Here is a 27,466-nt window from a genome sequence, read left to right as displayed (position 1 = left end):
CCGGCCCCCGCCTTATAAGGAGCGACAGCTGAGGGCGGAGGCGCCCGGGGCCATCCCGCCGGCCGCCTGGAGAGCTCGCCCCGGGGAAGCAGCGCAGCGACTGTCGAGGGCTCCCCGGATGCGGCCGCAGGGCCCAAGCCTCCTGGATCCCACTTGGAGCTGTCCCCTCCCGAGGCGCGTGGGGAAGCCCGCGCCTGCTGGGCTCCGGGTGGCTGCTCTGAGCCGACGCGCGGCGAGGGCAGAGGGGCTCACGGTCGCGGCACGAGGGGCGTTCCGGCCGGCGCCACCAGGGGGCGGCCTCTCCCTGCCGCGGCCTGACCCGACACATGCAGCCCCGGGGTGTGCCCCCATCTCGGGTGTGCCCCCATCTCCGGTGACCCCGGGCTCCGGAGGGCAGCTGGTCCGGGGAGGGCGACGCTCCTCTCCCAGGACACGCCCTCTACTGCCAGTCGGGGTGGAAGCGCAGCCGCCTCTGACCTGTCCACTTGCCCCTCATTGCCTCCCAGACCAAGCCAGTTCCCCACCCCTGCAGTCTGGCCCTAGACCTGTCTCCCCAACGCCCCCACCTTTTCCCCATACTCCAGTCAAACTAGATTTCTTGTCATCCCCCAAACATGTTCTGGGATTTCCCACGTCCCTGCCTTTCCTCAGGCCGTCCCTCCGCCAGGAGTGCTGGCCCTGAAGCCACCATTCCAGTGCTGCCCATCCCTCAAGGTCGGCCGGTCTTTCCAACTGCCAGGTGCCTTGACCATGGGGGCAGCACACACCAGGTATTGGGGAGACATGGTCCCACCCATGGCCCCTGCCCCGTGGGAGAAGAGCACTTACTTGACTGCACAGCCCAAGTCACCTGTACCAGACTTCTGGCAGACGCTCCTTTCTGGGGAAGGGGCTCAATACATTCCAAATGAAGGAAGCGAATTTTAAGGCTTTTCAATCAACGGGCACTGAAGTGAACTGGCCCACTGATGATAAGGCTAGAATTTGTAATACCAACGGCTTCCGAATGCCCCGCAGGGCAATGGCTGGGCACTGTGCTCTCTATTCCTTTCCCCATGTCAGGCAAATACATCTACTGTATTTTAGTACAGTCATGAGTAATGACATTTCAGTCAATGCCAGACCACATATACCATGCTAGTCCCAAGAGAGTATGATACCATATTTTTACTATGTTTCTATGTTTAGATCTGTTTATATACGCAAATTTTTACCTTTGTGTTACAATCGCCTACAGTATTCAGTACAGTGACATACTGTGTATGTTTGTAGCCCAGGAGCAACAGGCTACACTATATAGCCTTGGCGCACAGTAAGCTACAGCATTTAGGTTTGTGTAAGTACACTCTGATGTTTGCACAACGAAATCACCCAATGACACATTGCTTTTTTCTTTTTGTTTTTTTGTTTTTTTGTTTTTTTGAGACGGAGTCTCGCTCTGTCACCCGGGCTGGAGTGCAGTGGCCGGATCTCAGCTCACTGCAAGTTCCGCCTCCCGGGTTCACGCCATTCTCCTGCCTCAGCCTCCCGAGTAGCTGGGACTACAGGCGCCCGCCACCTCGCCCGGCTAGCTTTTTGTATTTTTTAGTAGAGATGGGGTTTCACCGTGTTAGCCAGGATGGTCTCGATCTCCTGACCTTGTGATCCGCCCGTCTCAGCCTCCCAAAGTGCTGGGATTACAGGCTTGAGCCACCGCGCCCGGCTTCTTTTTGTTTTTTTTTAAATGGAGTCCTGCTCTGTCACCCAGACTGGAGTACAGTGGTGTGATCTGGGCTCACTGCAACCTCCACCTCCTGGGTTCAAGTGATTCTCCTGCCTCAGTCTCCTGAGTAGCTGGGATTACAGGTGCTTGCCACCATGCCCAACTAATTTTTGTATTTTTAGTAGAGATGGGGTTTCACTATGTTGGCCAGGCTGGTCTTGAACTCCTGACCTCAAGTGATCCACCCACCTTGGCCTCCCAAAGTGCTGGGATTACAGGCACGAGTCACTGTTCCTGGCCTGCTCCGCTATTAATCAGATGTTTGACCTTGAAGAAGTCATTCAATTTTCTGAAGCCTCCGTTACATCAACTGTAAATGGTGTTAATATTAATAATACTATTTGCCTCACAGACAGGTTGTGAGAATTCCGTGAGATACTTCATTTAAAGCACATGGTACTATACTTACGTGACAGAAATCCTTAGACAGTCTTGAGGAAGTGGTCGAGGAAAATTCTTGGGCATTCTTGGTCATTTGTCACAAGATAATTCTTTCAGTGGAAGCTGTCAATAAGAGTGTGATACACAAGGCTCAAGCTGTTTCAATCCCATGAGATAACAGATGTGAGATATAACAGAGCATGGGCTATTTGCTAGATTTTACGTGTTGCTGATTTGTAATATTATAGTCCTGTTAATGTATAGAGCAAATTAACCTCTCAGTGCTCCAAATGGGAAAGAAAAGCTAGTTAGTTGTTATCTCTAGCAATCTTGGATAAACAGGATGAAGATAGGAAGGTGGAAAGAAGAGAAGCAGTGACTAGGTCATGTCCATGGAGCTAAGCTGCAGGTGAGCCTCTGATTCTCTGATTGTACCCTCTTCTTCTTCTTCTTTTTTTTTTTTTTTTTTTTTTTTTTGCTGCAGGTGAGCCTCTGATTCTCTGATTGTACCCTCTTCTTCTTCTTCTTTTTTTTTTTTTCCTGAGACAGAGCCTTACTCTGTCCGCCCAGGCTGGAGTGCAGTGGGGTCATCTCAGCTCACTGCAACCTCTGCGCCTTGAGTTCAAGCGATTCTCCTGCCTCAGCCTCCTGAGTAAGCTAGGACTACAGGCATGGGCTACCACACCCGGCTTAATATGGTATTTTTAGTAGAGACAGGCTTTTGCCATGTTGGCTAGGCTGGTCTTGAACTCCTGACTTCAAGTGATCTGCCCGCCTCGGCCTCTCAAAGTGTTGGGATTACAGGCGTGAGCAATTGCACCCGGCCTTGTACCCCTTTCCTAAGAGGGGAATATCTGACTCTGCCCAGAGGGTTGAAACCTATAAGGAAATAAGATTTGCCATCAAAGGACTGAGAAAAACGTATAGACAGTAACTTCTTATAACTTAATACTTCCTTGACTTGAAAATAAAGGGATTTTAATGAAAAACTCCTTCTTATTGGCCAGGCAGGATGGCTCATGCCTGTAATCCCAGTGCCATAGGAGTCCAAGGTGGGAGGATTGCTTGGGGCCAGGAGTTCAAGACCAGCCTGGACAACATGGCAAGACCTTTATCTCTACAAGAAATTAAAAATAAATAGCTGGGTGTGGTGCACACACCTGTAGTCCCTGCTACTCAGGAGGATGAAGTGGGAGGATGGCTTGAGCCCAGGAGCTCAAGCCTGCAGTGAATTCTGATCATGCTACTGCACTCCAGGCTGGGTAATGGAGTGAGACCCCGTCTCTTAAAAAAAAAAAAAAAAAAAAAAAAAAAAAAAAAAAAAAAATTTAGAAAGTCTCTCTCTCTCTCTCTCTCTTTTTTTTTTTTTAAATTTGAGATGGAGTCTTGCTTTGTCACCCAGGCTGGAGTGCGGTGGCATGATTTTGGCTCATTGCAACCTCTGCCTCCCTGGTTCAAGCTATTCTCCTGTCTCAGCCTCCTGAGTAGCTGGGATTACAGGTGCTCGCCACCATCCCGGGCTAATTTTTGTATTTTTCGTAGAGACAGAGTTTCACCGTATTGGTCAAGCTGGTCTCAAATTCCTGATCTCAGGTGATCTACTTGCCTTGGCCTCCCAAAGTGCTGGGATTACAGGTGTGAGCCACTGGGCCCAGTCAAAAAGTCTTTTCTTATTGACATCTTTTTCTTAGAATTCTGAATCTTATATGCATTGACTTACAAAAATAGTCTATTACCTAATTTGGAGTCTGGAGGGAGAAGGTTCTCCCCTGATGTCTGATTTTAAAAATTTCCCTAAAATGGCCTGAAACATGAGAGATGGTTAATCTTTTTTTTTAATTATTTATTTGTTTATTTATTTATTTTTGAGATGGAGTCTTTCTCTGTCTCCCAGGCTGGTGTGCAGTGGCATGGTCTCAACTCACTGCAACCTCTGCCTCCCAGGTTCAAGCGATTCTCCTGCCTCAGTCTCTCGAGTAGCTGGGATTATAGACCTTTCAGGCATGTGCCATCATGCTTGGCTAATTTTTGTATTTTTAGTAGAGACAGGGTTTCACCATGTTGGGCAGCCTGTTCTCAAACTCCTGACCTCAGGTAATACGCCTGCCTCGGCCTCCCAAAGTGCTGGGATGACAGGTGTGAGCCACTGCGCCCAGCCAGTTAGTAAATCTTAAATATTATTATGTTACTTATTTAAAAAGAGAAAAGTAAAGCACTGAACTAAAGGAGCTAGACAACAAAAAATAAATGAAAGGAGAGAAACATAAAGAAATATTGAATGAATGCTGAAGTGTTTAGGGGTAAAATGTATTGATGTTTGCAACTTACTTTGAAATCCATAAAAAATTAAATGGATTCAACTTACTTTGAAACACAGAAAAAGTAAGATGGATGGACAGAAGAATAAATGGATAAATAGAAGCAAATACAGGAAAATGTTTCTATAATAAGATTGCTATAAGATGTTTAAAATTGACTAAAGCAGTTAATGTAGATAAAAACAAAAAATTATATAGTAGAAAACAGATAAAGAGCATGATTGAGAACTATAACCTAGAGCTGGAAGCCATATCAAAGAGATATATCACTACAAAATCAAATAAATAAAAAAGTCTAAAAGAAAACTCAAATGTACCACATTAGTAATAAAAAGGGGATGTAATCTTTTTTTTTAGAAGTGTTCAGAAAGAACATATAAACAACTGTTCACTAATAATTTTCCTTAATTGGGCAATTTTCTAACAAAATACAAATTATTAATATTTAAGAAGAGGAACCACCCTGGCCGATATGGTGAAACCCCGCCTCTACTAAAAATGCAAAAAATAGCTGGGCATGGTGGCATGCACCTGTCAGTCCCAGCTACTCGGCAGGCTGAGTCAGAAGAATCGCTTGAACCCAGGAGGCGGAGATTGCAGTGAGCCGAGATCGCGCCATTGTACCCAGCCTGGGCAACAAGAGTAAAACTCTGTCTCAAAAACAAACAAAACAAAACCAAAAAAAAAGAAAAAGCCCAAAACCAAAAATACAAAAAATCAGGCGGGCCTGGTGGCACACACCTGTAGTCCCAGCTATTCAGGATGCTGAGGCAGGAGAATCACTTGAACCCGGAAGGCGGAAGGTTGCAGTGAGCCGAGATCACGCCACTGCACTCCAGCCTGGGCGGCAGAGAGAGACAACGTCTCAAAAATAAATAAATAAATAACATAATAAAATAAAATAAAATAAAATAAAATAAAATAAAATAAAATGAAAACTAGCTGGGCATAGTGACATGTGCTGATAGTCCCAGCTATTTGGAAGGCTGAAGCAGGAGGACTGCTTAAGCCGGGAGTTGGAGGTTGCAGTAAGCCCAGATTGCACCACTGCACTCCAGCCAGGATGACAGAGTGAGACTGTCTCAGGGGGAAGGAAAAAAAAAGAAATATATTCACAATATTAATAACTCAAAGAAAAAATATACTGTAAATGGATACTGGAATATATTTGATACAATTGAGTATTTATTACTGAGTTTTAAAAAAAACTCTTATTTTCCCATAGCAGAATAAAGAGAAGTCCCTTGAAACTAACAGTAAAACATGGTATGCTGAAAGCATATGTCATGCTTCACAATGAAACAATGAAGGCATCCCCATTAAAATCCAGAACACACCAAGGTTTCTTGCAGTCCCCACTGCTGTTCAATATTGTTCTGGGAGTTCTAGCCAAAACTAGAGCAACAAGAAGAAATAAGAGGTATCTTATTTCTTTAAAAAAGAAAAAGCAAAGTTTTCATTATGACTTCTCCCTGGAAAAACCTCAGAAAATCCAATAAATATAAATTAATATAAATTTTTAAATGACAGCCGGGGGGGTCCAAAAAATTTTAAAAAATCAATTGCTTTATTACATAGTATCAATAACCAGTTGGAATATGTCATGGGGGAAACATTTACAATAGCAACCACAACAGCAGGTTTCAAAGTCATCCAATACGGGCTTATTTCACAAACACATGACCAAATCCACTTTATCATGAGGACTCTCTGCTCTGCTCACACATGGCCAGACTGGGCCATTGTAGGAAGAACATGAGCACTCGCCATGACGACGCGTGCCTGCTTTGGGGCAGCTTCCTGATGATGAAGAAGGTGAGCTGGATCCAGGTGTCCACCTTCCCCCTACTCCCCCTCCTTTTGGGGTCAGAGCCCAGCCCTCCACTTCAGAGCCAGCAAATCCCGGGCAGAAGGAAGTTTCTACAATAGCCTGCACTATGCACTGCAGTTCTGCTCTAGGCTGTTGGCTAGAAGAGTGCCAGCAAGAAGGGGGACAAGAAGGGGCAGGGGGCCTGGACTGCTTTCTTGGGTTGCACAGGGCTGAGGAATTCTTAGGCAGCTGGGTGGAGGTACTGGCAAATGTGGGCTTGATAAAGGGCTGTGAGAGGAAGATGGAGAGGAATTGAGGAGGCTGAGCAAGGTCAGGAAGGAGCCTTCAGCAGAACATGGTCCAAAGGGTTAAGCTGAGAGCCCTTTCTCCAACATGGGTGATGCAACCTGCTGAGTGCTCTCCTTGGTGTCACCCTGGCCTGTTGTGCTGAGTATCTTCTTTTTGCTCCACTTCCTTCCTTATTTCCACTCTCTGCCCTGATCTCTGCCCCAGAAGGCTGACCTGTATGACTACCAGCACAGGCTCCCTGGTCCTTGGGTTTTCACTTGGGTTCCCAGTGGGAGTTGTGGGAGGAGACCCGAGGGAGAGAAGCAATGGCTTCTCCATTAGGCTTAGGGGTTAGAGGTGCTAAAAGCTCCACTTTGAGGCCCGGCGTGTTGTGCTATGCCGTGTGGTTTCCCTACATCCTGCCCACACCTTTATAAATAGCCCCTTTATTAAACTTTCCTCCAATTAATCCTAATTTGGGTGGACCATTCATTTTCCTGCTGGGACCCTGACCAACATAAATGGTTAGTCTTCTCCTTCTCCTTCTCTTTTTTTTTTTTCAAATGAGACACAGTCTTACTCAGTTGCCCAGGCTGGAGTACAGCGGCATGATCTTGGCTACTGCAGCCTCGACCAGGTTCAAGTGATTCTCCCACCTCCGCCTCCCAAGTAGCTGGGACCACAGGCACATGCCACCATGCCTTTGTATTTTTTGTAGAGATGGGGTTTCGCCATGTTGCTTAGGCTTGTCTTGAACCCCTGAGCTCAAGTGATCTGCCTGCCTCAGCCTCCCAAAGTGCTGGGATTACAGGCATGAGCCATCGCGCCTGGCTTAAGTGGTTACACTTCTGTTTGGCAAAGCAACTGCTTGCATCTGCAGTGGAGTTCAGTGGGAGATTGGTCTGGAGAAGATAGGGAGGTGGTCCTTAGGAAAAGACCCAACCCCTGATTACCTGGCGGGTTCTGGCCAAGATAGGGCTTTCACCTATGAACCTTTAGGCAAGGAAGTACCGCCCAGTAGACAACATCCCAAATATGAAACCCTTTCCCTGAATTTCTCCGCACAGGGCAGTGAGGTAACCACCTCCTCCCCATTGCAGACAGAGGAGGGACCTTGCCCTGATTACATAGAGAGATAGATACGTACAGAGAAGGCTCTAGAAGGATTCCGCACTCATTTGTAGAGGCAGGGAGAGGAAGGTGTGGGATTTTTTTTTCCTTTTATATTTCCAAGTACTTGGGGGAGCGTGCGTATGTAACTTTTACAAGGAAAAAACAATAGAGTGAACTTCATTTTGGAATAATGGAAGAGTGGGTGGAGCCAGGGGACAGAGTGTTAGCGTGCTTCCCCCTGTGAGGCTTCCTTCCCTACCCTCTCCACCATCAGCCTAATGCCCTGAGGCTGGGCTCTGGAATGAAACTCAGCCTTAGACTTGGCATTCGCTCTCTGTGTGAGGCATTTTGCTTTGGGCCGGGAGACATGGTGAAAAGCACTCCTTAAACTGTTCTAGAAAGTGAGCTGGTGAGCTGTGTCAGTTACTTTTATGATTCCTGGTGCTCCTTGGACCTGTTTGCTCAGACCCACCCAAGCTCGCCTGGCCTTGGGCCTGTTTCACTCTGCTCACCTTCTGGTGTCTACCTTCATGGCAACTTCCTGCACGGCCAGTTCCATTTCTGAGAAGTACAAATCCTGCCCGGCTGCCTTGTGCCAGGGAAAGCCCAGACCTGGCCTCTGGCCGTGGCTTCACCTTGACTCCCTGTATGACCACAGCTTAGCTCCTGTGCTCTCAGTTTCCCTCTGTGTGCACTGTGGAAATCTGCCCTCCAGCCCCAAGATTGCTGGACTGCTGAAAGGACTGGCTCGTTCCTGGGAATGACCCCTCTGCCTTCACTTTCCCTCAGCTGGCAAAGTGTACAACGCAAGCCTCTTCCGCAGCTGGGAGGCAGGGAAGGAAAGGCCCCTGCAGCAGGGCCTCCTGTCCCTCTGAGAATAAGAGCACTCTCTGTGGGAGTGTGTGGGCCTGACTCCCATCAGCCCAAGGCTGAAAGAGAAGCACTGAATCAAATGAAGTAAAGTGCAGTTTCTTCAGTGACGATCAGTGTTGCTGGTGGGTTTAACTTCTTCCCACAGTGGAGCTGAAAGAGACCCTGGCTGAACTCTAAGGGTGGGGACCAGGCCTAGGGGAACCCTGGCCCCCAGCCTGGCTCAGTTATTGTTTCCTCAGGAGAGTTCAGGATGCTCACAGGACGGAGGGAAGCACTGCCTAATAATGAGATCAGGGGATGGTCTTGAAGGTCTTGTGGCACTGAAGTTTGGGGCACACAATCCTTTGCAGGCTAGAGCTATCCGGGCTGGTCAGTGTAGCTGGAAGGGCAAGGGCAGAGCCTTAGGATGCCACTGTGGCCTGGCATTCAAGCTGGGCACGTCGGATCTGCCTTATACCTCCCCACACCACGCCCCTCGCACGTCAGCCCTGCTGTTCTACCCCTGGAACGGACCTGGACTCTGTCGTTTCTGCACCTTTGCTCAAGCTGTACCTCCTACTTAGAATGCCTTTCTCAAAGCCATCTGGCAAAGCCTCCTGATTTCTTCCAGGCCTGGTGCAAACCAACCCTCTTTTCGAGGGCTTGCGTCTTCCCCCTTGTTAGACGCTCTCTCCCCCAGCTCGTACCTCCCACAGCAGGTTGCCTGTACAATTTAATCACCTTCTCCAACCTGTCCTGTAAACACCTTGCATTTTTTCTTGAGATGGGTTCTTGCTATGTTGACCAGGCTGGGAACATCTACTTCTCTAATAGAAAATCTTGTCAGTCCTGGCTGTTGTCCTATCCTGAAGAGAAAAGACCTCTATGGTAGACTGTATTATTCAAAATACTTACCGTCCCTCCCCCAACACACACAAAACACCATGGGAAGACTGTACGTCCCCACCCTTTGAGCTCTGGAGTGTCCATGTGACTTGCTTTGGCCAGTAAAACGTAGGAAGAAATGACAGCATCACTTCTAAGCAGAGACTTCAGGGCCAGCTTGTGGTCCTCTATGTCTCTTTTCTCCCCTTTGTGAGGACACCGGAATGGGTCTGGAGTGAAGATAGCATCAGGCGTGGCAGCTGACCCACAATGGACATCTGAAGGGAACAAAATAGAAGCCTCTGTTGTAAGCCACTGAAGTTTTGGGGACTTAGCGTAAGCTGATTGGTACCATTTCTCTGGTCCCATCAGCAGCTCTCCACCTCCATGTTCCCATGGTCTCCCTGTCCCAAGTGTACCCTGGAACTGGAACATCAGGACCAGCATGGTGGGGAGAACTGCCTACGATGCTCCTGGGTCTTGGAAGGCCTGAAGCTCTCTCTGTCCTGAAAGCTGAAACCTGGGGTCTTTGTATTTGACTTTGTGTCACTGCCTGCCCTCTGGTCTGACCAACTGTGTCCTAACTGGCCTGCTCTCCCAGGGCCCTTGGCTTGGGATAATAGCACTCTATTACTTTTTTTTTTTTTTTTTTTTTGAGACGGGGTCTCACTCTGTCTCAGGTATGAGACAAGTTGGTGTGCAGTGGTGCAATCTCGGCTCACTGCAACCTCCACCTCCCAGATTCAAGTGATTCTCCAGCCTCAGCCTCTCGAGTATATGGGACCACAGACATGTGCCACCACACCCAGCTAATTTCCATGACTTCTCATCCCAGAACAAAGGACACAGCTCACCTAAGAGTGATCAGTGGTTTCATTTTTGAATGTTGACATTGCTTAGAAGCATGCATGATCATATAAAAATTATTTTTATTAAAATAGAAAAGCTTTCCAGTATATTGCATTAAAGACATTTATACAGAAAAAAGGCAATTGCAACAGACATGCTACATCAGCACTGACATATTCTGAAAGCTTTAAGTGCCCATTTTTCAGCAACATTTGGGTATAATACGCATATCCCTATGTATTGCAGAGGGTACATATAATACTGAAAAAATACTTCATGTAAAATCTAAGTTCATGTGCATACACACAAGAAGTATAACATCAAATAGCTTATTTCAAACTGTGAAACACATTCAAAGTATTCAATTTCTTAGACAACATGCAGACATTTTGATACTCAGCTTGACACTTTTAAATATATAAACCACAATTCTTTATACTTCTATATCAAAAAAGAAAGACAGAACACTTATCTACATTGTGCATATCACAAAAAGCAAATGTGTTTTCACGAACGGAAAGTACTGGGATAACACACATGATTGTCATTTTACAAATATGGCTATTCACCTTCTTCATAATAAAATAGAAATATAATGTATTATTTACATGAACTACTCATTATTTCACTTTTTGGCAATTATATAAGTAGCAGCAATTGGTTTAAAGATTGATGTTTAAAAACTCTACATTTAACTCGGATGAATACCGATGAATATATATCTGGTAACTATAAAAATTGCATAATGCAAGATGCTTTGATACAATGTCACTTCTCCCTTTCACAAAAGTTATAGACACAAATCTGTGACCAGTGAGCCTGTCGCTTACAACACATAATTATATGAGTGTCATTTAATCAGCTTGCTTTTGCATAAGACAGTAGTTGGGGTTCTGAATTAAATTTCTGTAATTTCATGCAAATTTGCCTGATAATTTACATAAAAATTTCAAAGATGCTTTATCTATATTTCATATTCTCTAATGGCAGTGGCTCTTCACTGGGACCCCTAGCTTCTAGACAGAGTAGGTCATTATCTGTAAACAAAACAAACGTAATGGGAACCTTAATACTTTAAAAATAACTCTGAAATGAGGTTTGTGAACCTGATAGTAAAGTGAGTCATCTTTGTAAAAAGTGGTCATCTCATTTTCCAGAGATAAATTTGCTTTTGAGTGGGGGGCCCCATCTGATGAGGAAATGGAAATCATGCAGCAGTGGCCTACCAGGAAGACACGTTCTCTTTTCACTAGTATTTGGAACAACACATTTTAACATTTGTAAAAACAAAACAAAAATCCTACTGATACTGGCGAATTAAAAAAAAAATACTGTGTGGTGAATAGAGGTGACATGTGCCTTTCCTTGGCCACTATTCAACTACAAACCAGCAGTCCTGAATGTCTTTCTCAAGGCAGGAGAGTGAGATGGAGGAGCATTCTGCACCTTCCGTGGGCAGTCAGTTACACGTCCAGAACAAGTGCAAGGCAAGGCCCAGGCTGAGGGGAAGGAGGAAGGAGTGGTAAGAAGGCCTGGCCCTGACACCAGCTGATGGCACACTGCTGGAGACCTGTACCTGGGAAATGATGAGGGCAGAGAGAGGGACATGGGACGCCAAAGTCGGACTGTCAGAGTTGATAAGGGACTCAATCTTCTCTGCTTCTTTATTGCAGGCTTCAATCTGTGAGGAGAAACAAGGTTCTTTTAATATAAAACCACAGAACATTTTCAACGTCAAGCCAGACAAATTCCACATGTATCCTAAAAGTAGCGTGGCCTCAGATGGCATTTACTTTCTCTTTGTCCTTCTGTTCTTATCCTAAGTAACATTTTATTATAGTTTTAGTTTATTACATAAATGTAGCAGCATTAATGGAAATCAAACCAGAAAAGAAATAATTGGCCGTGTGTGGTGGCTCATGCCTGTAATCCTAGCACTTTGGGAGGCCAAGGTGGGAGGATAGCTTGAGCCTCGGAGTTCGAGACCAGCCTGGGCAATGTAGCAAGACCTCATCTCAAAGAAAAGAAGAAAAAAGAAAAGAGAAAGACAAGAAATAACCCACAATGCCACTGCCCTAATCAATCAACTGTTTTCATTTTTCCACACCTGTTACTCACACCTCTTACCCACATTTAGACTTTATCCTTACATGGTTAATTAGGGTCACAGGGAATACAATTTTAATGTCCATTGAAACATGAAAAGGAAAACAATTGGACTAGATGAGTTTCTAGTGATTCACAGACTGCTTGCATTAATTCCCTTCCCTTGAGCCCTCACTGCCTTTGATGTTGAAACTTGGGTCTACATGAGTGGGGTTCTACATGTCTCTAGACTGATGAAGAAACAATGGAGCCCACAAGACCAGCTCTGATGGGATCTTCCTCCACAGTGGGCACACAGCTCTCAGGAGACTGGAGTCTATTCTGGCTTTATCACTGCATGACTTGTGCCAGTTACTTCCCTGGCTTGGGCCTCAGCTGACTCGTCTGTACAATGGGTAGATTAGAGACAGTGATTTCTCGGACCCCGTCCAGCTGTGCACACTCCCAGTCGCAGTATCTTAATCCCTCTCCTACCCTGGTGCCTCTGCATCCCACTGTCAAATGTGCACCAGGTCTCAGCCACTGGCAAAGTGCTCAGTCCTTTAAAGACTGCTTTGCTTTTCTCCCTCCTGCCCCGTTGAACTTCCCAAATGCCTCCACTCCCTCACCCGTGATCCTTCCTCGGTCCTAGTTTGTAACCACTCCCTCCTAGGTGCACCAAACTTGAAAGTGACAAGATGGCTTCACAACGTGTGCTGAACCCACCTGCAGAGCTTTTGGATAGTGATCGACAGGAACGATCAGGATCACAATTTCTGATTCAATGCTGAAGTATCCAAACACATCACACTGTGGGACAGACACGTGCATGCGGATTTTCTGAAGTATTTCCAGAACTGTTATTGGCTTTTTATTTGTTACCTGGAAAGAGAAAACATGCTATTACCTGAAAAAAAGAAGAATTCCTATGACTGCCTAAGCTCCCTTGCTTTGGGCTGCCAGCTAAGGAGGCTCTTTTGACCACACAGCCCTCAGCGGAAGGCCCAACCACAGCTTTGCTAGGCCAAATTCTGACTCTCTAGTCCACCACAATGGGGTTTTGCTTGACCGAGAAGCTCTGTAGTGAAGATAAATACTCTCACCAGAAACACTTTTTTAAAAAGTGACTGTTCTGAGGTAGAGGTCACAGGGTTTTTAAAAATACAGGTGTAATCAAAATGGGGATAAATCTCTAGGTTGTGGCAAGTGTTGGGTGCAACACTTCTGGAAGCCCTGTGATGGTGCAGAAAAGAGAAAGGGCAGAACTATGCAGGGAATGGGCATGGCTCCAGAAGGTCCCCTCAGGAGTCACGGGGACTGGTGTGAGGGGAGGCGACCTCAAAACCACCTGGGCACCCACCAGTCTCTGGCTACCTGGCTCTGCCTGCAGCCCCACCTATGCTTACTGTGCCAGCAGGGACCTTTTCTGAGAAAGGCTCAGGTTGACTGTGATGTGCACAGCCAGGGTGTAGAGGGGAGGAACATGGGCTTGGGAGTCAGCCAGCCTGGGTGCAAACCCTCGTCCTACTGATTAAGGGCTATATGGCCCTGGGAAAGTTGCTTTTCTGAAGATTAGTTTCTTTATTTATGAATGAGGACAACACATCCTACTCTCTAGGATTACTGAGAGGCTTAGCAGTAAGATTTCAATAGCATCTGCATATAAAGCAATTTACCTTGGCAATAGTATCCAGTTTTTCTTTGTCAAATAAAACTCTTAACATCCCAGCACATAATGGGCAACAAGCACCTGTATAACAGAAACCATTTTATGTGTGTTCAGAATTAGAAACAAATAGAATTGAAAATCCTTAGTGAAATGTCCAGCCCTTCATTTTGGGGAGGAGAGTTACAGTGTCCTTCCCAAAGACTGTACCTTTATATAAGTTCCTTGACCAACCTGGGGTCCTCTCATCTCTACATTTACCAAAATCCTTCCTCTACCCCTGCTTTTCATCCTTCACCACTCCTTGGAGTGAGAAGGTTGTGGTGCGGATAGCACAGAGAGAGCTGGCTTTTCAAGAGACCTGGGGACTGATCCTGCTCTACCTCAAAACTCACTATGTGATTCTGGGCAAATGCTTCTGCCGGGCCTTGCTTCCCTGTCTGCAAAACAAGGGAGTTGGTGTTTCAGGGGTTCCATGAGTGTTTGATTCAAATTTTATTTATTTATTTTTTTTGAGACGGAGTCTTGCTCTGTCGCCCAGGCTGGAGTGCAGTGGTGCAATCTCGGCTCACTGCAAGCTCCGCCTCCTGGGTTCAAGGCATTCTCCTGCCTCAGCCTCTGGAGTAGCTGGGACTACAGGCGCCCGCCACCACACCCGGCTAATTTTTTTGCATTTTTAGTAGAGACAGGGTTTCACCATGTTAGACAGGATGGTTTGAATCTCCTGACCTCGTGATCCGCCAGCCTCAGCCTCCCAAAGTGCTGGGATTACAGGCGTGAGCCACCACACCCAGCCGATTCAAATTCAGTTTTAAAAATTATTTTAAACTGTTAAAACCCATAACAGAATATGGCATAATAAAATATAATATTATGCCATATTTTAACACAACAGAGATTTAACCAATCCATTAGGAGCCTCTCTACCCTGGGTCCCTCCAATTCCCCTTCATTTCGTGTCATCGTACTTGCTGCCATCTGGTTTAGTGCGGATTTGCATGGCAACTTGTGTTTGGTCTGTCACCTCCCTCAGAACATGGTCTCCAGGAGGAAAAGGGCTTTTTCTTACTGCTGTGTCTCCAGTGCTGAGAGGAGCATCTGGCACATAGTGAAAGCTAAGTAAACATTTGATGAATTAACGGATGGAGGAATGAAGCTGTTAGACTCCAGATTAACCTGTTCTGTGCAGACTTGGAATAAAGTCCCTTCTGCTACTTCTGTTTGACGGAAGAGTGTGAGATTGTAAGGTAAGCTGTTTTAAAAAACGTACTGCTAAAAGCAGTCTGTAGGAAACGAAACTTTTCTGATTATATGCAACTAAAACAATTAAATTAGATGCTAAGGCCAATCTAAGACAACAACTGTCTTCTATTTCTCTCAATGTCAAAAGTTTGTGTTCATCAAAACTACTTTATTCATTAATTAGTAATTCATTATTCATTAAAAAGTAAACTATGCATTTAATAACCCTAATTTTCAAATTGAATACTGCTTTATCTGTTTATATATTGGTGTTTGGTGTAAGATTTAGCTTGAGGCAAGGCTGCTGTATTGTTTTACAATAGCAGGACACCAGATGATATCTAAGGCAAGCCCTAGTTTTTTAAGGTCAACCCAAAGTAGTGAGTATGATCAGCATAAGAATCTCGTCAAGACTTTCTGTAAAACGTAAATGAACTAGTCAGCTCTCTTCTCAATGACTCACTCTCTGGAGGCGGATAAGCAAATCTTCCCAGTCCTCCCCTGTCCACCCGATACTGCCAGCCTACCCGGTGGGATGATGGGTTTGCATCCAGCTGCCGAGAGCGAAGGACACTTGACAGAAGCACACTCAGCAACGGAGCTGTGCTCTGAGAGGACCCCGACGGCCTGGCAGTCCCCATAGTAATCGACCGCCACGCGATCCGAGTAGGCAGCACATACGCTGCTGTAGGTCTCACCATTGTGCCCACAAACGGGCTCAGTTGCTCTGCAAAAGGGCTGGGGCAAACAAATCACATTTAGCCTGGAAATGTCTATGGTGTACCTTTCCCAACCAAGAGTACACAGCATGCTTCCCTATTTTCAGGAAGGAAAAAAGACACAGGTATAAATTAGGCGGACCTCTTAAGCTCCTGAGGTGGGCTAAATGCTGGGGTGGGGGCGGTGGGGTGGGGAGCAACACGGGTGTCTCCAGATGAACTCAAAGATTACTTTTCTCAGCCTCTCTGGGATCTGGGTGCTCATGTGAAATGATAAGAGATAAAAATCTTCTTTCCTGCCACCTCTCTCCGCTGTACCCAGACTTCTATTAGTATCCCAGAAGTGCCTCTTTGAAGACAACCAGATCAATCTTCATGCAAATGCAGAGGTCTTATCATTTCATGCTGGGTATGGGATAAGGAGAGGGAGGAGTAGAGGGAGCAGTGGGGTAGAGAGACTCTGGAGCCAACAGGTAGGTCAGGAATAGATCAGAGAAAAATCACAGCCAGGAGGAGGGAACAAGTAGGAGGAGAAGACTGAGAATTCAGGGTAGACGGGATCAATGCAAACGGCACAGAGGCTCTGAGAGAAAACAAGCATGTTTCAGGGAGACATTATGATGGAATTTTTCTAACCATGAAGACCAGAGAACGTGAAGCAATCATCTCAAGTGTTAGTTGGTTGTGGGCAGGAGATGCTGGGCCCAAAGCGGGGCCCCAGGGAGAGGGGCAAGCATAAAATCAGTGGTACATGTGAGAAACCTCAAAAGGAATTGTCCTTTTTTCTTTTTTCTTTTTCTTTTTTTTTTTTAGACGGAGTCTTGCTCTGTTGCCCAGGCTGGAGTGCAATGGCATGATCTCAGCTCACTGCAACCTCTGCCTCCCGGGTTCAAGCAATTCTCCTGCCTCTGCCTCCTGAGTAGCTGGGATTACAGGCGTGTGCCATCATGCCCAGATAATTTTTGTATTTTTAGTAGAGATGGCATTTCACCATGTTGGTCAAGCTGGTCTTGAACTCCTGACCTTGTGATCTGCCTGCCTCAGCCTCCCAAAGTGCTGGGATTACAGGCGTGAGCCACGGCGCCTGGCCCAGTTTTTTTCCTTAAAACATGAATGCAGATTCCACAAACCTAAAAGACTGAGAGATAAGCTGATGTAAAAAGACATTAAGTCTTAGAGAAAATTTCAATCACTTTTCAGTACCTTGGGAGGTGGGACCAATGTGGGAAGAATGGGAAAACTTTTCTTGGTTTTTGACTCACATTCTTCCTGCTTTGTTTCTTAGTGAGGGCCCAGAGAACTATGAGAAGAATGATGTTGACCATGCCAGGGGTGTGAAACTTTTAAGTTCTTTTCCTAGGAGTGGGCTGCAAGAAGCCATTCTCTGTTCTTGATTGTACACCAGTTGTGCAAAGGTACACACACTAGCAAGATAGCTTCTGGAGTTAGGAGAAGGAGCCAGTCTTCCTTTTTAGTGGGGGACTGGGTGCTATAGATTTGACAAGAGTCACAGAAGACTCTCAGCTGGTCTTACTGTTGATTCATCTGTCAAAGATCATAAACCAATTTTATCCCTAGTGTACTTTGTTTTGTCAGCCAAAGCACTGTACCTGGCAGGGGCCTTTGTAAGAGAGGCTTTTTCCTCTTTGGTATAAAGTGCAGAGATTGTTGTGCTCCATGTGGTCTGTGTCACAAACAGGATCTTGGATCTGGTCACACGCAAGCTGTCTTGGTACACACTCATATTGGCTACATCCAAATTTATCAAAAGTCGTCAGGCAGACCTGTGGTTTGGGTATGCACCTGAAAAAGATGAATGCTGCACCATGAACCAATGTAGGGAGGGACTGTGGTGGGGCTAGCAAAGCACTAGATGAGGCATAGGAGGCTGAAGAGAGAGCAAGACATGAATTGGGGCAGTCCTGTCTCCAAAGAGCACATGTAAGTGGGAGAGTCGAGCCTGTATATAAAGTAGGCTAAAAGGTAGAAAAGATGTGCACAAAGCTCGTGGGGATGAGTCATTCTCATCTGGGGAGCCTGAAGAAAGCATGGGGAGGAGGCAGTGTTCTAGCTGGAGCCTGGGGGTGAAGGGGGCAGCACGGGCTTGCCAGGCTGAGACAGCAGCCGTGAACACAGGTGTGATGCTCAAGGAATGTGGTGCTGGAGAAATGGCAGGTGACCCAGAGGGCAGGAGCCAAGGAGGCACAGACAGACCTATAGCAGAAGGGCCATGATATGAGGCCAACAGACAGGCTAGAGCCTGAGGCTGGAGGCCTTGCATTCAATAACAAATGAAACACTTCCAGGGACTTAACTTCCTGCTTGGCTAATATGAGTCAATCTTAAGAAAAGACCTCACTCTATGTCCTAAAATAATTCAGGTTTTTGTGCCTACAAGACTGAGGAGCTGATACTGGCTGGTTGCAAATGACTGAGAGAATGCCACCATGAAGCTGGTCTTTCCTAGTAAGATGAGGACCTTGCTTCATTCTCAATTCCTGAGCTCCTTCAGAGGGCCTAGGGATGGTGACTCTTTTCTTCTTTAGGCTTTTTTCTGCTTTCCTAATTTTTATAAAGGGTTTACATAACTTTCTATAAGAAGATAAGACCCATGAAAATGTTTAGCTTTCACTGGGTATTTTAAGTACTAAGATATATAAATACTAGTTTATAAAATATAAGAGGAAGCATACAATAGCTAGTGTTATTTTAATTTCAAAGGAAATGATTTATACTCTTTTTAGGGCTAACCTCCTGCACCAAAATCACCACCACCACCACTATGCATGAAATGGTTTGAAATTACAATGCACTTAGTCATGGTTTTATGGAAATTTAAAATATTTGAAGAGAAATAATGGAAAATAATATTTAGAACTTCATTACCTATTAATATGCAAGAGATGAGAAACAGGATTATCAGGAGAAATTTGGTAATTTTGAGAGAAAAAGCTTGATCAATTTGAGTATATGGAAATAAGAGGATCATAAAAAAAGGTTGAGAATCTGGGGGCAAATAAAAGTAAACGTGAGCAGTACAGAGACTTGATCTGTCTCGCTTGTTGCTATGTCCTAATATTTAGAAAAATGCCTGGAACATCAGTAGATACTTGATGGATGAATACAATTCTTTCTTTTTTTAACTATTATTATTATTTGAGACAGAGTCTTGCTCTGTCACCCGGGCTAGAGGGCAGTGGCATGATCTCAGCTCGCTGCAACCTCTGCCTCCCGGGTTCAAGTGATTCTCCTGCCTCAGCCTCCTGAGTAGCCAGAATTACAGGTGTGTGCCACCATGTCTGGCTAATTTTTGTATTTTTAGTAGAGATGGTGCTTCACCATGTTCGCCAGGCTGGTCTTGAACTTCTGGCCTCAAGTGATCCACCCACCTCTGCCTCCCAAAATGCTGGGATTACAGGCGTGAGCCACTGTGCCCAGCCACAATTAATTATTTTTTGAACAGATAATACGAGGCCATGGTGAAACTTAAAAAGTACTAAATGGTACACAGTGAAAAATAGGCCTCCCTTCTACTCTTGTGTCCCAGACACCTAGTTCCCCTTCCTAGAGGAACCACTATTACCAATTTCTTTCTTTTAGTGTTTTTTTTTTTTTTTTTTTTTTTGAAATGGAGTCTTGCTCTGTCACCCAGGCTGGAGTACAGTGGCACCATCTAGGCTTACTGCAGCCGCTGTCTCCTGGGTTCAAGCAATTCTACTGCCTCAGCCTCCCGAGTAGCTGGGACTACAGCGGGGAGCCACCATGTCCAGCTAATTTTTGGTAGAGACAGGGTTTCACCACATTGCCCGGGCTGGTCTCGAACTCCCGAGCTCAAGCGATCTGCCTGCCTCGGCTTCCCAAAGTGCTGGGATTTCAGGTGTGAGCTATCACTTTCTTATTTATCCTTACAGATATATCTCATGTAAGGATAAGCATTTATATGTGCTGATCCAAAGGGTATGTGCATTTAAAACTGCAAATTTGGCCAAACTACCCTCCACAGAGGATGTAGCAATCCTCCTCCAGCTCCCTCTTGTATGAAAACAGCTATTTCCCTATATTATGTTACCAAACTTTAGCTTTGCCAGTCTGACAGATGAAAAGTGGTATACAATTGTAGTTTTAATTTAATTTACATTTCTCTTAATATGAGGAGGGTTAAGCATTGTGGCAGATTGTCTAGATGTTTATCAAATTCACTTCACTTTCTTCCTGGGTATGTATCTAAATTATATCTCCCAGTCTCCCTGGAATTCATTATGGCCAACAGACTGAGTTCTAGACAATGGAATGTGGCTAGAAGTAGTGATGAATGTTACTTTTAGATGTGGCCTATTAAAGCTTCTTAAGAGCAATCCCCACTATCCCCCTTCTCTTATCTGCTGCCCAAATGCAGAAGACCCAGAAGAGGACTGTGAGGCTGTAGGAGAAGACAGAGTCACTATATGGAAGGATCCCATGTCTCTGAATGATCACACGGAAAGCCACCTGCTGAATAAACAAATGGGTTCTATGTAATTATCTACTCTGTGAAATTATTGGTATTTTGGAATTTGTATACAGTTGCTAGAATTACTTACCCTAACAAATAAAAGTACCTTTTCAAATGTTTAAGAACCATTTGGATTTCTTTTTTTATGTTTATGTCCTTGGTCCATTTTTCTATTAGGTTATTGATCTCTGTCCATTTTGATATTAGGTTGATCTTTCTCAAATTGATTTGCAGGGGCTCTTTATATTACAAGGACATCAGCGCTTTCTCTGCGATATTCCTTCCAGTGTGTCATTTGTCTGTTACCATGCAGAAAATTTTGAGGTTCATGTAACTAATTTTTCAATCTTGTATATACTCAGGAAGGCCTTCCCACTTTGACATTTATTTTTATTGTTTTATTATAAAAGCAGGACCACCTTATTCAGAAAGGCTAGCCAATGCAGAAAACAATGAACAAATATTAAAACAATCCTCAATTCTACCTCCCAACACAACCTGTATTATTCTTTCAGCTTATTTCCTATGCGTTGCATCCTATCTTCTTTCCGTAGAAACTTTCTTGGATTAGTTTCATTGTATAAACTTTGGCAGATGGATGACTAATTCTTTGCCATTTCTTTTAACACATGAGAAAATCTCCCCCTCCCTCCATATTACACCAGGGTTTTCAGGATGGAGAAGCAGCAATTGCTTAGGAAAGCACTGTGGCATTGGAATGTGTACTGTTCAGGTCATTCAGGTAAGCCAGTAAACACTCTGCTTCCAGAAGGCTGTAACCTAAGGGTCAGCAAGACTCCTGCCCTGGTGGCTGCCACATGCAGAAATCCATCATTAAGGCTGAGGCAACTGTCTTCTGAGCTCAAGTGAGGAAACAGTAGAGAAAGGAGCTCAAAACAAATACTTTCAAATAGTAGTGAAGTTGCATTTCCAGAGATTTCTCATGTCCAACTTCTAAAATGGATGCATATAACTAGAAGAAAATTTCCCTTGACTATCAGGTGACAGCTATTAATAAAAATACACCCTTTCCTCTCATCTCTTCTGCTACCTCTCCTTATTTTACATTTTCTGTTTCAGTCTTACAGAACTGCTTTAGTGCCCAACAGACACCATGCTATGGAGATAACATGGAGATAAAAATGTTACGGAGATAACATTTCCAGCAGCCACGACTCTTGTTAGTCTGCCTTCACCACCACCACCTTTTCTCTACTGCAAACCTTGCCTGCAATCTCTTACTCATCTTTCTAGATTCAGCTACGTATCACAATATCTAGAGGCTCCCCCAGAACCTTGCCCAGGCTGCATTAACTGCCCTACTTCTGGGCTCCCAAGAGCAGCACCTTATCACGCAGCTTTACATGGCTCTCTTTCCCTCCAGACTCCAAACTCTTCAGGGCAGAGATGATTTCTTAATTTACCTTTGGGTTTTCACTGTCTGGTATATGGTAGATGCTTTGTAAGTACTAGCCTTCAGTTGAATAAAATAAGAAGCCATTTGACTTACCTTTGGTTTTTTTGGCAGGGATTAGGATTACATGGATCCTTTGACATGCATGATCCAAACTCAAACTGATGGTCTTGGAGGCCCACACAGCGAGCAATGCAGGCACTGGGGTAAGTGCGCCCATTCTGCCCACATACGGGGACAAACTGATCTGCACAGTTACAGGGCAGACCTGAGGAGAGGAAACAGCCTCAAAAATATGTATGTGTATATTTCCCCTCCCCTTATATGTTCCCCTCCCCTTGTATTTCCTTGTTAAGGCAAATCATGAGCAATCATGTGAAGGTCTCATGTTAAAATAGAATTGTAAATTAAGTCAGGAAAAACCTCTCGTATCTCTGACAGTGTTTTTAAAGACAGCAATGCTCTGAATAGCTTGTCTGCAAGATGCCTTTCCTTTGTCCTTTTTATTGCCAGCTAGTTGAGGGCTTCTAGACCTTGATCCCAGATAGATACCCCTATTAACAAGGCTAGAGGTAGGGAAAGTAAAGACTGTTTCTCCCGATTTGGCATATAAAATCTAGAATTTAGATGTTTGAAGTCTGGTGTGGGTATTTCTTGAATGCTAAAGGCTCATACCAAGCATAAGAAAGAGTGGGCTGGGCACAGTGGCTCACACCTGTAATCCCAGCACTTTGGGAGGCTGAGGTGGGTGGATCACCTGAGGTCGGGAGTTTGAGACCAGCCTGACCAACATGGAGAAATGCTGTCTCTACTAAAAATACAAAATTAGAAGGGTGTGGTGGTGCATGCCTGTAATTCTAGCTACTTGGGAGGCTGAGGCAGGAGAATCACTTGAACTGAGGAGGCAGAGGTTGCAGTGAGCCGAGATCACGCCATTGCACTCCAGCCTGGGCAACAAGAAGAAAGTTCCTTCTCAGAAAAAAAAAAAAAAAAAGAAAGAGTGAAGGTTGTATGTCCCTTCCACTCTCATGTCCAAGATGGTAACTTGGAAAATTATTGTAATTTTAAGACTTACAAATTGTTATGAACATCTTTCTCTGAGTCATATTTGGAGTGGGACACTGGGTCCCAAGAAATGTGGCACAGTTATGGGTCAGTAAAATTTCCTTAGTCTGTTAGCTCAACAGTCATTGACTTATTTATCCCAGGACACCATGGGCCACACACTATAGGAAACAGGGGTCTTGCTAGTTGTAAAGCTCAACTTCTAAAAACATTTAGACATTAACAAAAAAATTAAAAAAGTCTTCCTTGTAAATCCTTTGCTTATTCTTTATCCCCATATCCCTCTATGGTTTCTCTAAGCAGAATGAATAGTCCTCGCTTGAGCAAGGCAAAGGTTAATAATAAAGGATGATGATAATAAAGCAGTGAAGGCTGGGGTAGAGTTCGTCCTACCTCTACTTCCTTACCAGTCTGCCATTCACTTCTTATTTCTGATCCCCTTTTTATTTCCAATGGGCTGGAAGTACAAGGTTGGTAAATCCTTACTCTCCTCTCCTCCACTTCTCCTCCACCCAGCCCCTACCCCTCTCCGCATGTAATACTAATTCTGGGGAAAGAAGAATCAAGTTGCCACTGCAGCAGCATGAAATGGGGGCAAGGGCAACTACCTAGTAACTTTTAACCCACAACCAAAGGTATTTTAGATCTAGGAAAAAGCAGATATCAAGATAAACCAGCAGACTGTGCTGTTGCTATTGGCAACAATAGCTTCACAAGAGGAAAGCATCCCATCTCACTAGCCTTTTCACTTACTTATGTTGGTGTAAGAATAATAAGAGCAGCAAAGCATAGGAAAGTCAAGAAAGTAATATTCTGGGATATTATTGTTTGTGGGAGTCTAGAGGAAGAAGTAAGCTAAGGTAGGCTGAGGAAGAAGGTGCTAAGAAACAAACTGAGAACATGCATGGACATTTTAGATCATAGCGGTAGGGGTAAATGGGGTATTTTATCAGGTAGAAAAGTTCAGTTTAATTAAACCCATTCCAATCACTGGCTCTGTTCTTTTTGACTCATGAAATTCCAGAACATTAGTGCTAAGGACCCTAAGACACCATTTAGTATAATACCTTCAATTCATAGAGGAAGAAACTAAGATCCAGGGAGGAAAAGCATCTTGCCCTTAGATTCTGTATTGATTTTATTGTGTACACTTGCAGTTAAGACTGGAGAAGCTGCCTTGAAGGGAAAAATGTGTGCAAAGAAATGATGGACCCTGAGGACAGACTCTGGGCGATCACAGTCACCTGTGAAGGTACGACGGTCATCTTCTGAACTGTGCTCACTGAGGCAAAGGCGGGTAGAACACACCAAATTGCCAGCAAAACAAGAACAGACATTGCAGTCAATGCTAAAGGATGTTCCATGACCTGAGAGAAAGAGAAAGAAAATGTTGATCTATATCACGCATTGAGAAATAGAGCACATATTACAATTTTAATAGTTCAACAAGTTTTAAAATGGAAATTCCTTTTTTTTTTTTTTTTTTTTGAGACAGGGTCTCATTCTATAGCCCAGGCTAGAGTGCACTGGCGTGATCCCAGCTCACTGCAACCTCTGCTTCCCAGACTCAGGTGATCCTCCCACCTCAGCTTCCCAAGTAGCTGGGACTATAGGTGTACACCACCACATCTGGATATTTTTCGTATTTTTTGTAGAGACAGGGTTTCACTATGTTGTCCAGGCTGGTCTTGAACGCCTAGGTTCATGCCATCTGCCTGCCCCGGCCTACCAAAGTTCTGGGATAACAAGCCTGAGCCACTGTGCCCAGCCAAACATTCTTGAAAGATGACTTCTGAATGTACCAACTAGAGTAAAATCTGTGGTATTTATATTTTCATACTTGCCTCCTAGTGTATTTCTCCAAGCCCCTGAAGTGCTGGTCTTACCAGGCTGCTCCCTATCCTCTAAGAATGTTTCTGGCTGCCCCTTCTGCTTTGAAAGCTTGTATCTTCAGGGCCAGACCTGATGCCATCTTTGGATCAAAGACTCTTCTGATGCCCTAGCAGGAATGCCCAGCTCCCAGAAGAGCACTTGGTCTGCAACTTTTTTTGGCTCAAATTCTCTCATCTTAACACGTAAAGCATGATCTCATCCCTCATCCCGGTTTCAGCTCCATAAGGCACGAGTATGCTCGTTTGTACGGAATAGGTATTTAGTCAGTGAAATGTTACAGAAGGAATGAATCTGTCCTGATATTTTCTGTTATAAAAAGTACCAGTTTGTTATACAAAGGACAAACTGTTACAGTTTAGTCGAGCAGAATATGGATTAAGAGATAAATGCCTGACTTGGTCTAAGGCAGAAATTTGAGAGCTAATTTTAGCCAAGAGCACTCTTCTTTTTAATCAAATCTCACACAGCAGAGTAAACCAAATAGCATATAAAAGCTGAACTACTATGGTTGAAGGGGTAGGGGATGGGAGTAGAAATGGGGTAGCAGAGTGAGCTTGTGGGGAGGGAACAGATCCTCAAAAGTGGTCCTTTCTCACAATTGTTTGAAATCATATATTGACACGAACAGCTGTTGGGGCTACAAGCAAAAGATGGTTAAGGAAGCAGTGGAGTCTAAGATTTTTAGGGAAGGTGGTCAAAGTACTTTTTAATGTACTTTTTTCCCAAAAGGAAAGGGGGTCAAAGTACTTTTTAATGTACTTTTTTCCCAAACTCGTAACAGTGTAGTGCCTGTACCCACTTGCTTTCCATGATGTCAGAATCTGAGTTTCACTTCTGGTGAAGTGAGGGTGGGGTGGGGTATAACTGAGGAAAGGGTTGGGGGAAGATTACCTGTGTCCTTTCCTGTGAAGGGTAAGGGATCTGGAGTCAACTAGACCTGGAGCAGAATCCAGCTTTGGTCATTTACTAGCTGGGTGACCTCTTTAAGCATCAGTTTCCTCATCTATGCAGTAAGGGTAATACAGGTATTATTGCCTATATCAAAGTGTAACTTGGAGGATTTAATGAGATAATATAAGGCAAGACTTAGCTTTGTGTTTAGCACATGATTAGAATTCAATAAATATTAATTATTATTAGCCATTAGCCCCTTCTTGAAAAGACTTCTAAAGACTTCCTTAGAAGTCCTAGTGCTCTGTATAGTTTGAAAAATACTGCCCTGGAGTATCTGATATGCAGACCTTACTCTTTGGTCAGAATCTATCCAATATTCTTCCTACAAAGTAAAAATAACTAATCTCATATTAAAAACAAAACAGAGCTTAAGACTCACTTTTTCTTTTTCCTCCAACAATACAAGACTTCTGGAGGTCTATACAGTGCATTTCCATACAGTTTTCTAAGAGTCCACTTTGTCCACATGAACAGATTTTATAACAACCAACTTCCCCTGCAGATGATGGCACCTGGATTAGTGTCCCTTGACGGACAATGAAATCAGAAGCTTCTCCCAGTTTGCAACCTGTACGAACAAAAATTAGCTGAGAGAGATGGTACTGTTTTATGACATTGTTTTATAACATTAGATATACACTTGACAAAAGTCTTATAGGTACTAAATCACTATTAAAGATTATGTAATAGAACTTTCATCAAATTAAGGAATTGCTTTGGTTCATTGTCCAAAAGCATACCTCTCAAATGAAAATTCCATATTCTGGAGGATGGTGGTGATTACAGATCTGTACCCCAAAGTTACCTATCATTCAGAATAAAAGTGCTGTAAGATATGTAACTTTTTACTTTTGGGGGCTAGTAAAAAACATTTTAAAATCACAGATATTTTAAAAAATGGAATAGGGAAACTAACAGTATATATATATATATATATATATATATATATTTTTTTTTTTTTTTTTTTTTTTTGAGACGGAGTCTCGCTCTGTCGCCCAGACTGGAGTGTAGTGGCGCGATCTTGGCTCACTGCAAGCTCCGCCTCCCGGGTTCACGCCATTCTCCTGCCTCAGCCTCTGGAGTAGCTGGGACTACAGGTGCCCGCCACCACGCCCGGCTAATTTCTTTTTGTATTTTTAGTAGAGACGGGGTTTCACCGTGTTAGCCAGGATGGTCTTGATCTCCTGACCTCGTGATCCGCCCGCCTCGGCCTCCCAAAGTGCTGGGATTACAGGCTTGAGCCACCGCGCCCGGCCTTTTTTTTTTTTTTTTTTTTTTGAGATGGAGTCTTGCTCTGTTGCCCAGGCTGGAGTGCAGTGGCACGATCTTGGCTCAGTGCAACTTCTGCCTCTCGGGTTCAAGTGATTCTTCTGCCTTAGCCTCCCAAGCAGCTGGGAATACAGGCGTGTGCCACCACACCCGGCTAATTTTTGTACCTGAATAATTTTTGTATTTGTAGTAGAGACAGGGTTATACCATACTGGCCAGCCTGGTTTCAAACTCCTGACCTCATGATCCTCCTACCTCAGCCTCCCAAAGTGCTGGGATTACAGGCGTGAGCCACCGCACCTGGCCAGTATTTTTACAATAATATTGTTCAGAAGAACTTTTAGTGATGGAAAATAAGTACACCTTAAATTCAAGGAAAAACTGAATATTTGGGTGGGCTTATGGAAAG

General features: G+C 44.4%; 1 protein-coding gene across 7 annotated transcripts in view; it reads right to left on the bottom strand.

Annotated features, from left to right (window-relative positions):
• Positions 1–6,009: 6,009 nt before the first annotated feature.
• The window catches only part of LOC105485759 (reversion inducing cysteine rich protein with kazal motifs), a 92,524-nt gene continuing 71,067 nt past the window's right edge, over positions 6,010–27,466 (bottom strand). For 5 of the 7 annotated variants that reach the window (XM_011748223.2, XM_024794054.2, XM_071077996.1 and 2 more), the window contains 8 exons: positions 26,168–26,356; positions 24,186–24,308; positions 21,973–22,144; positions 17,581–17,773; positions 15,779–15,989; positions 14,020–14,093; positions 13,070–13,225; positions 10,319–11,939 (listed from right to left, as the gene is read on the bottom strand). In XM_011748223.2, the coding sequence (XP_011746525.1) occupies positions 11,718–11,939; positions 13,070–13,225; positions 14,020–14,093; positions 15,779–15,989; positions 17,581–17,773; positions 21,973–22,144; positions 24,186–24,308; positions 26,168–26,356 (1,340 nt within the window). In that variant the 3' untranslated portion in view covers positions 10,319–11,717. Of the gene's footprint in view, positions 9,688–10,318; positions 11,940–13,069; positions 13,226–14,019; positions 14,094–15,778; positions 15,990–17,580; positions 17,774–21,972; positions 22,145–24,185; positions 24,309–26,167; positions 26,357–27,466 lie in introns of those variants that run through there. The other 2 variants (XR_989781.3, XM_011748224.3) reach the window with 2 other exon arrangements.

The sequence above is a fragment of the Macaca nemestrina genome, chromosome 14 (assembly GCF_043159975.1).
Source record: "Macaca nemestrina isolate mMacNem1 chromosome 14, mMacNem.hap1, whole genome shotgun sequence".
In the NCBI taxonomy this organism is placed as follows: Eukaryota; Metazoa; Chordata; class Mammalia; order Primates; family Cercopithecidae; genus Macaca; species Macaca nemestrina.
Note: the sequence above shows the minus strand (reverse complement) of the source record. Positions and strands in the feature narration are given on the sequence as shown.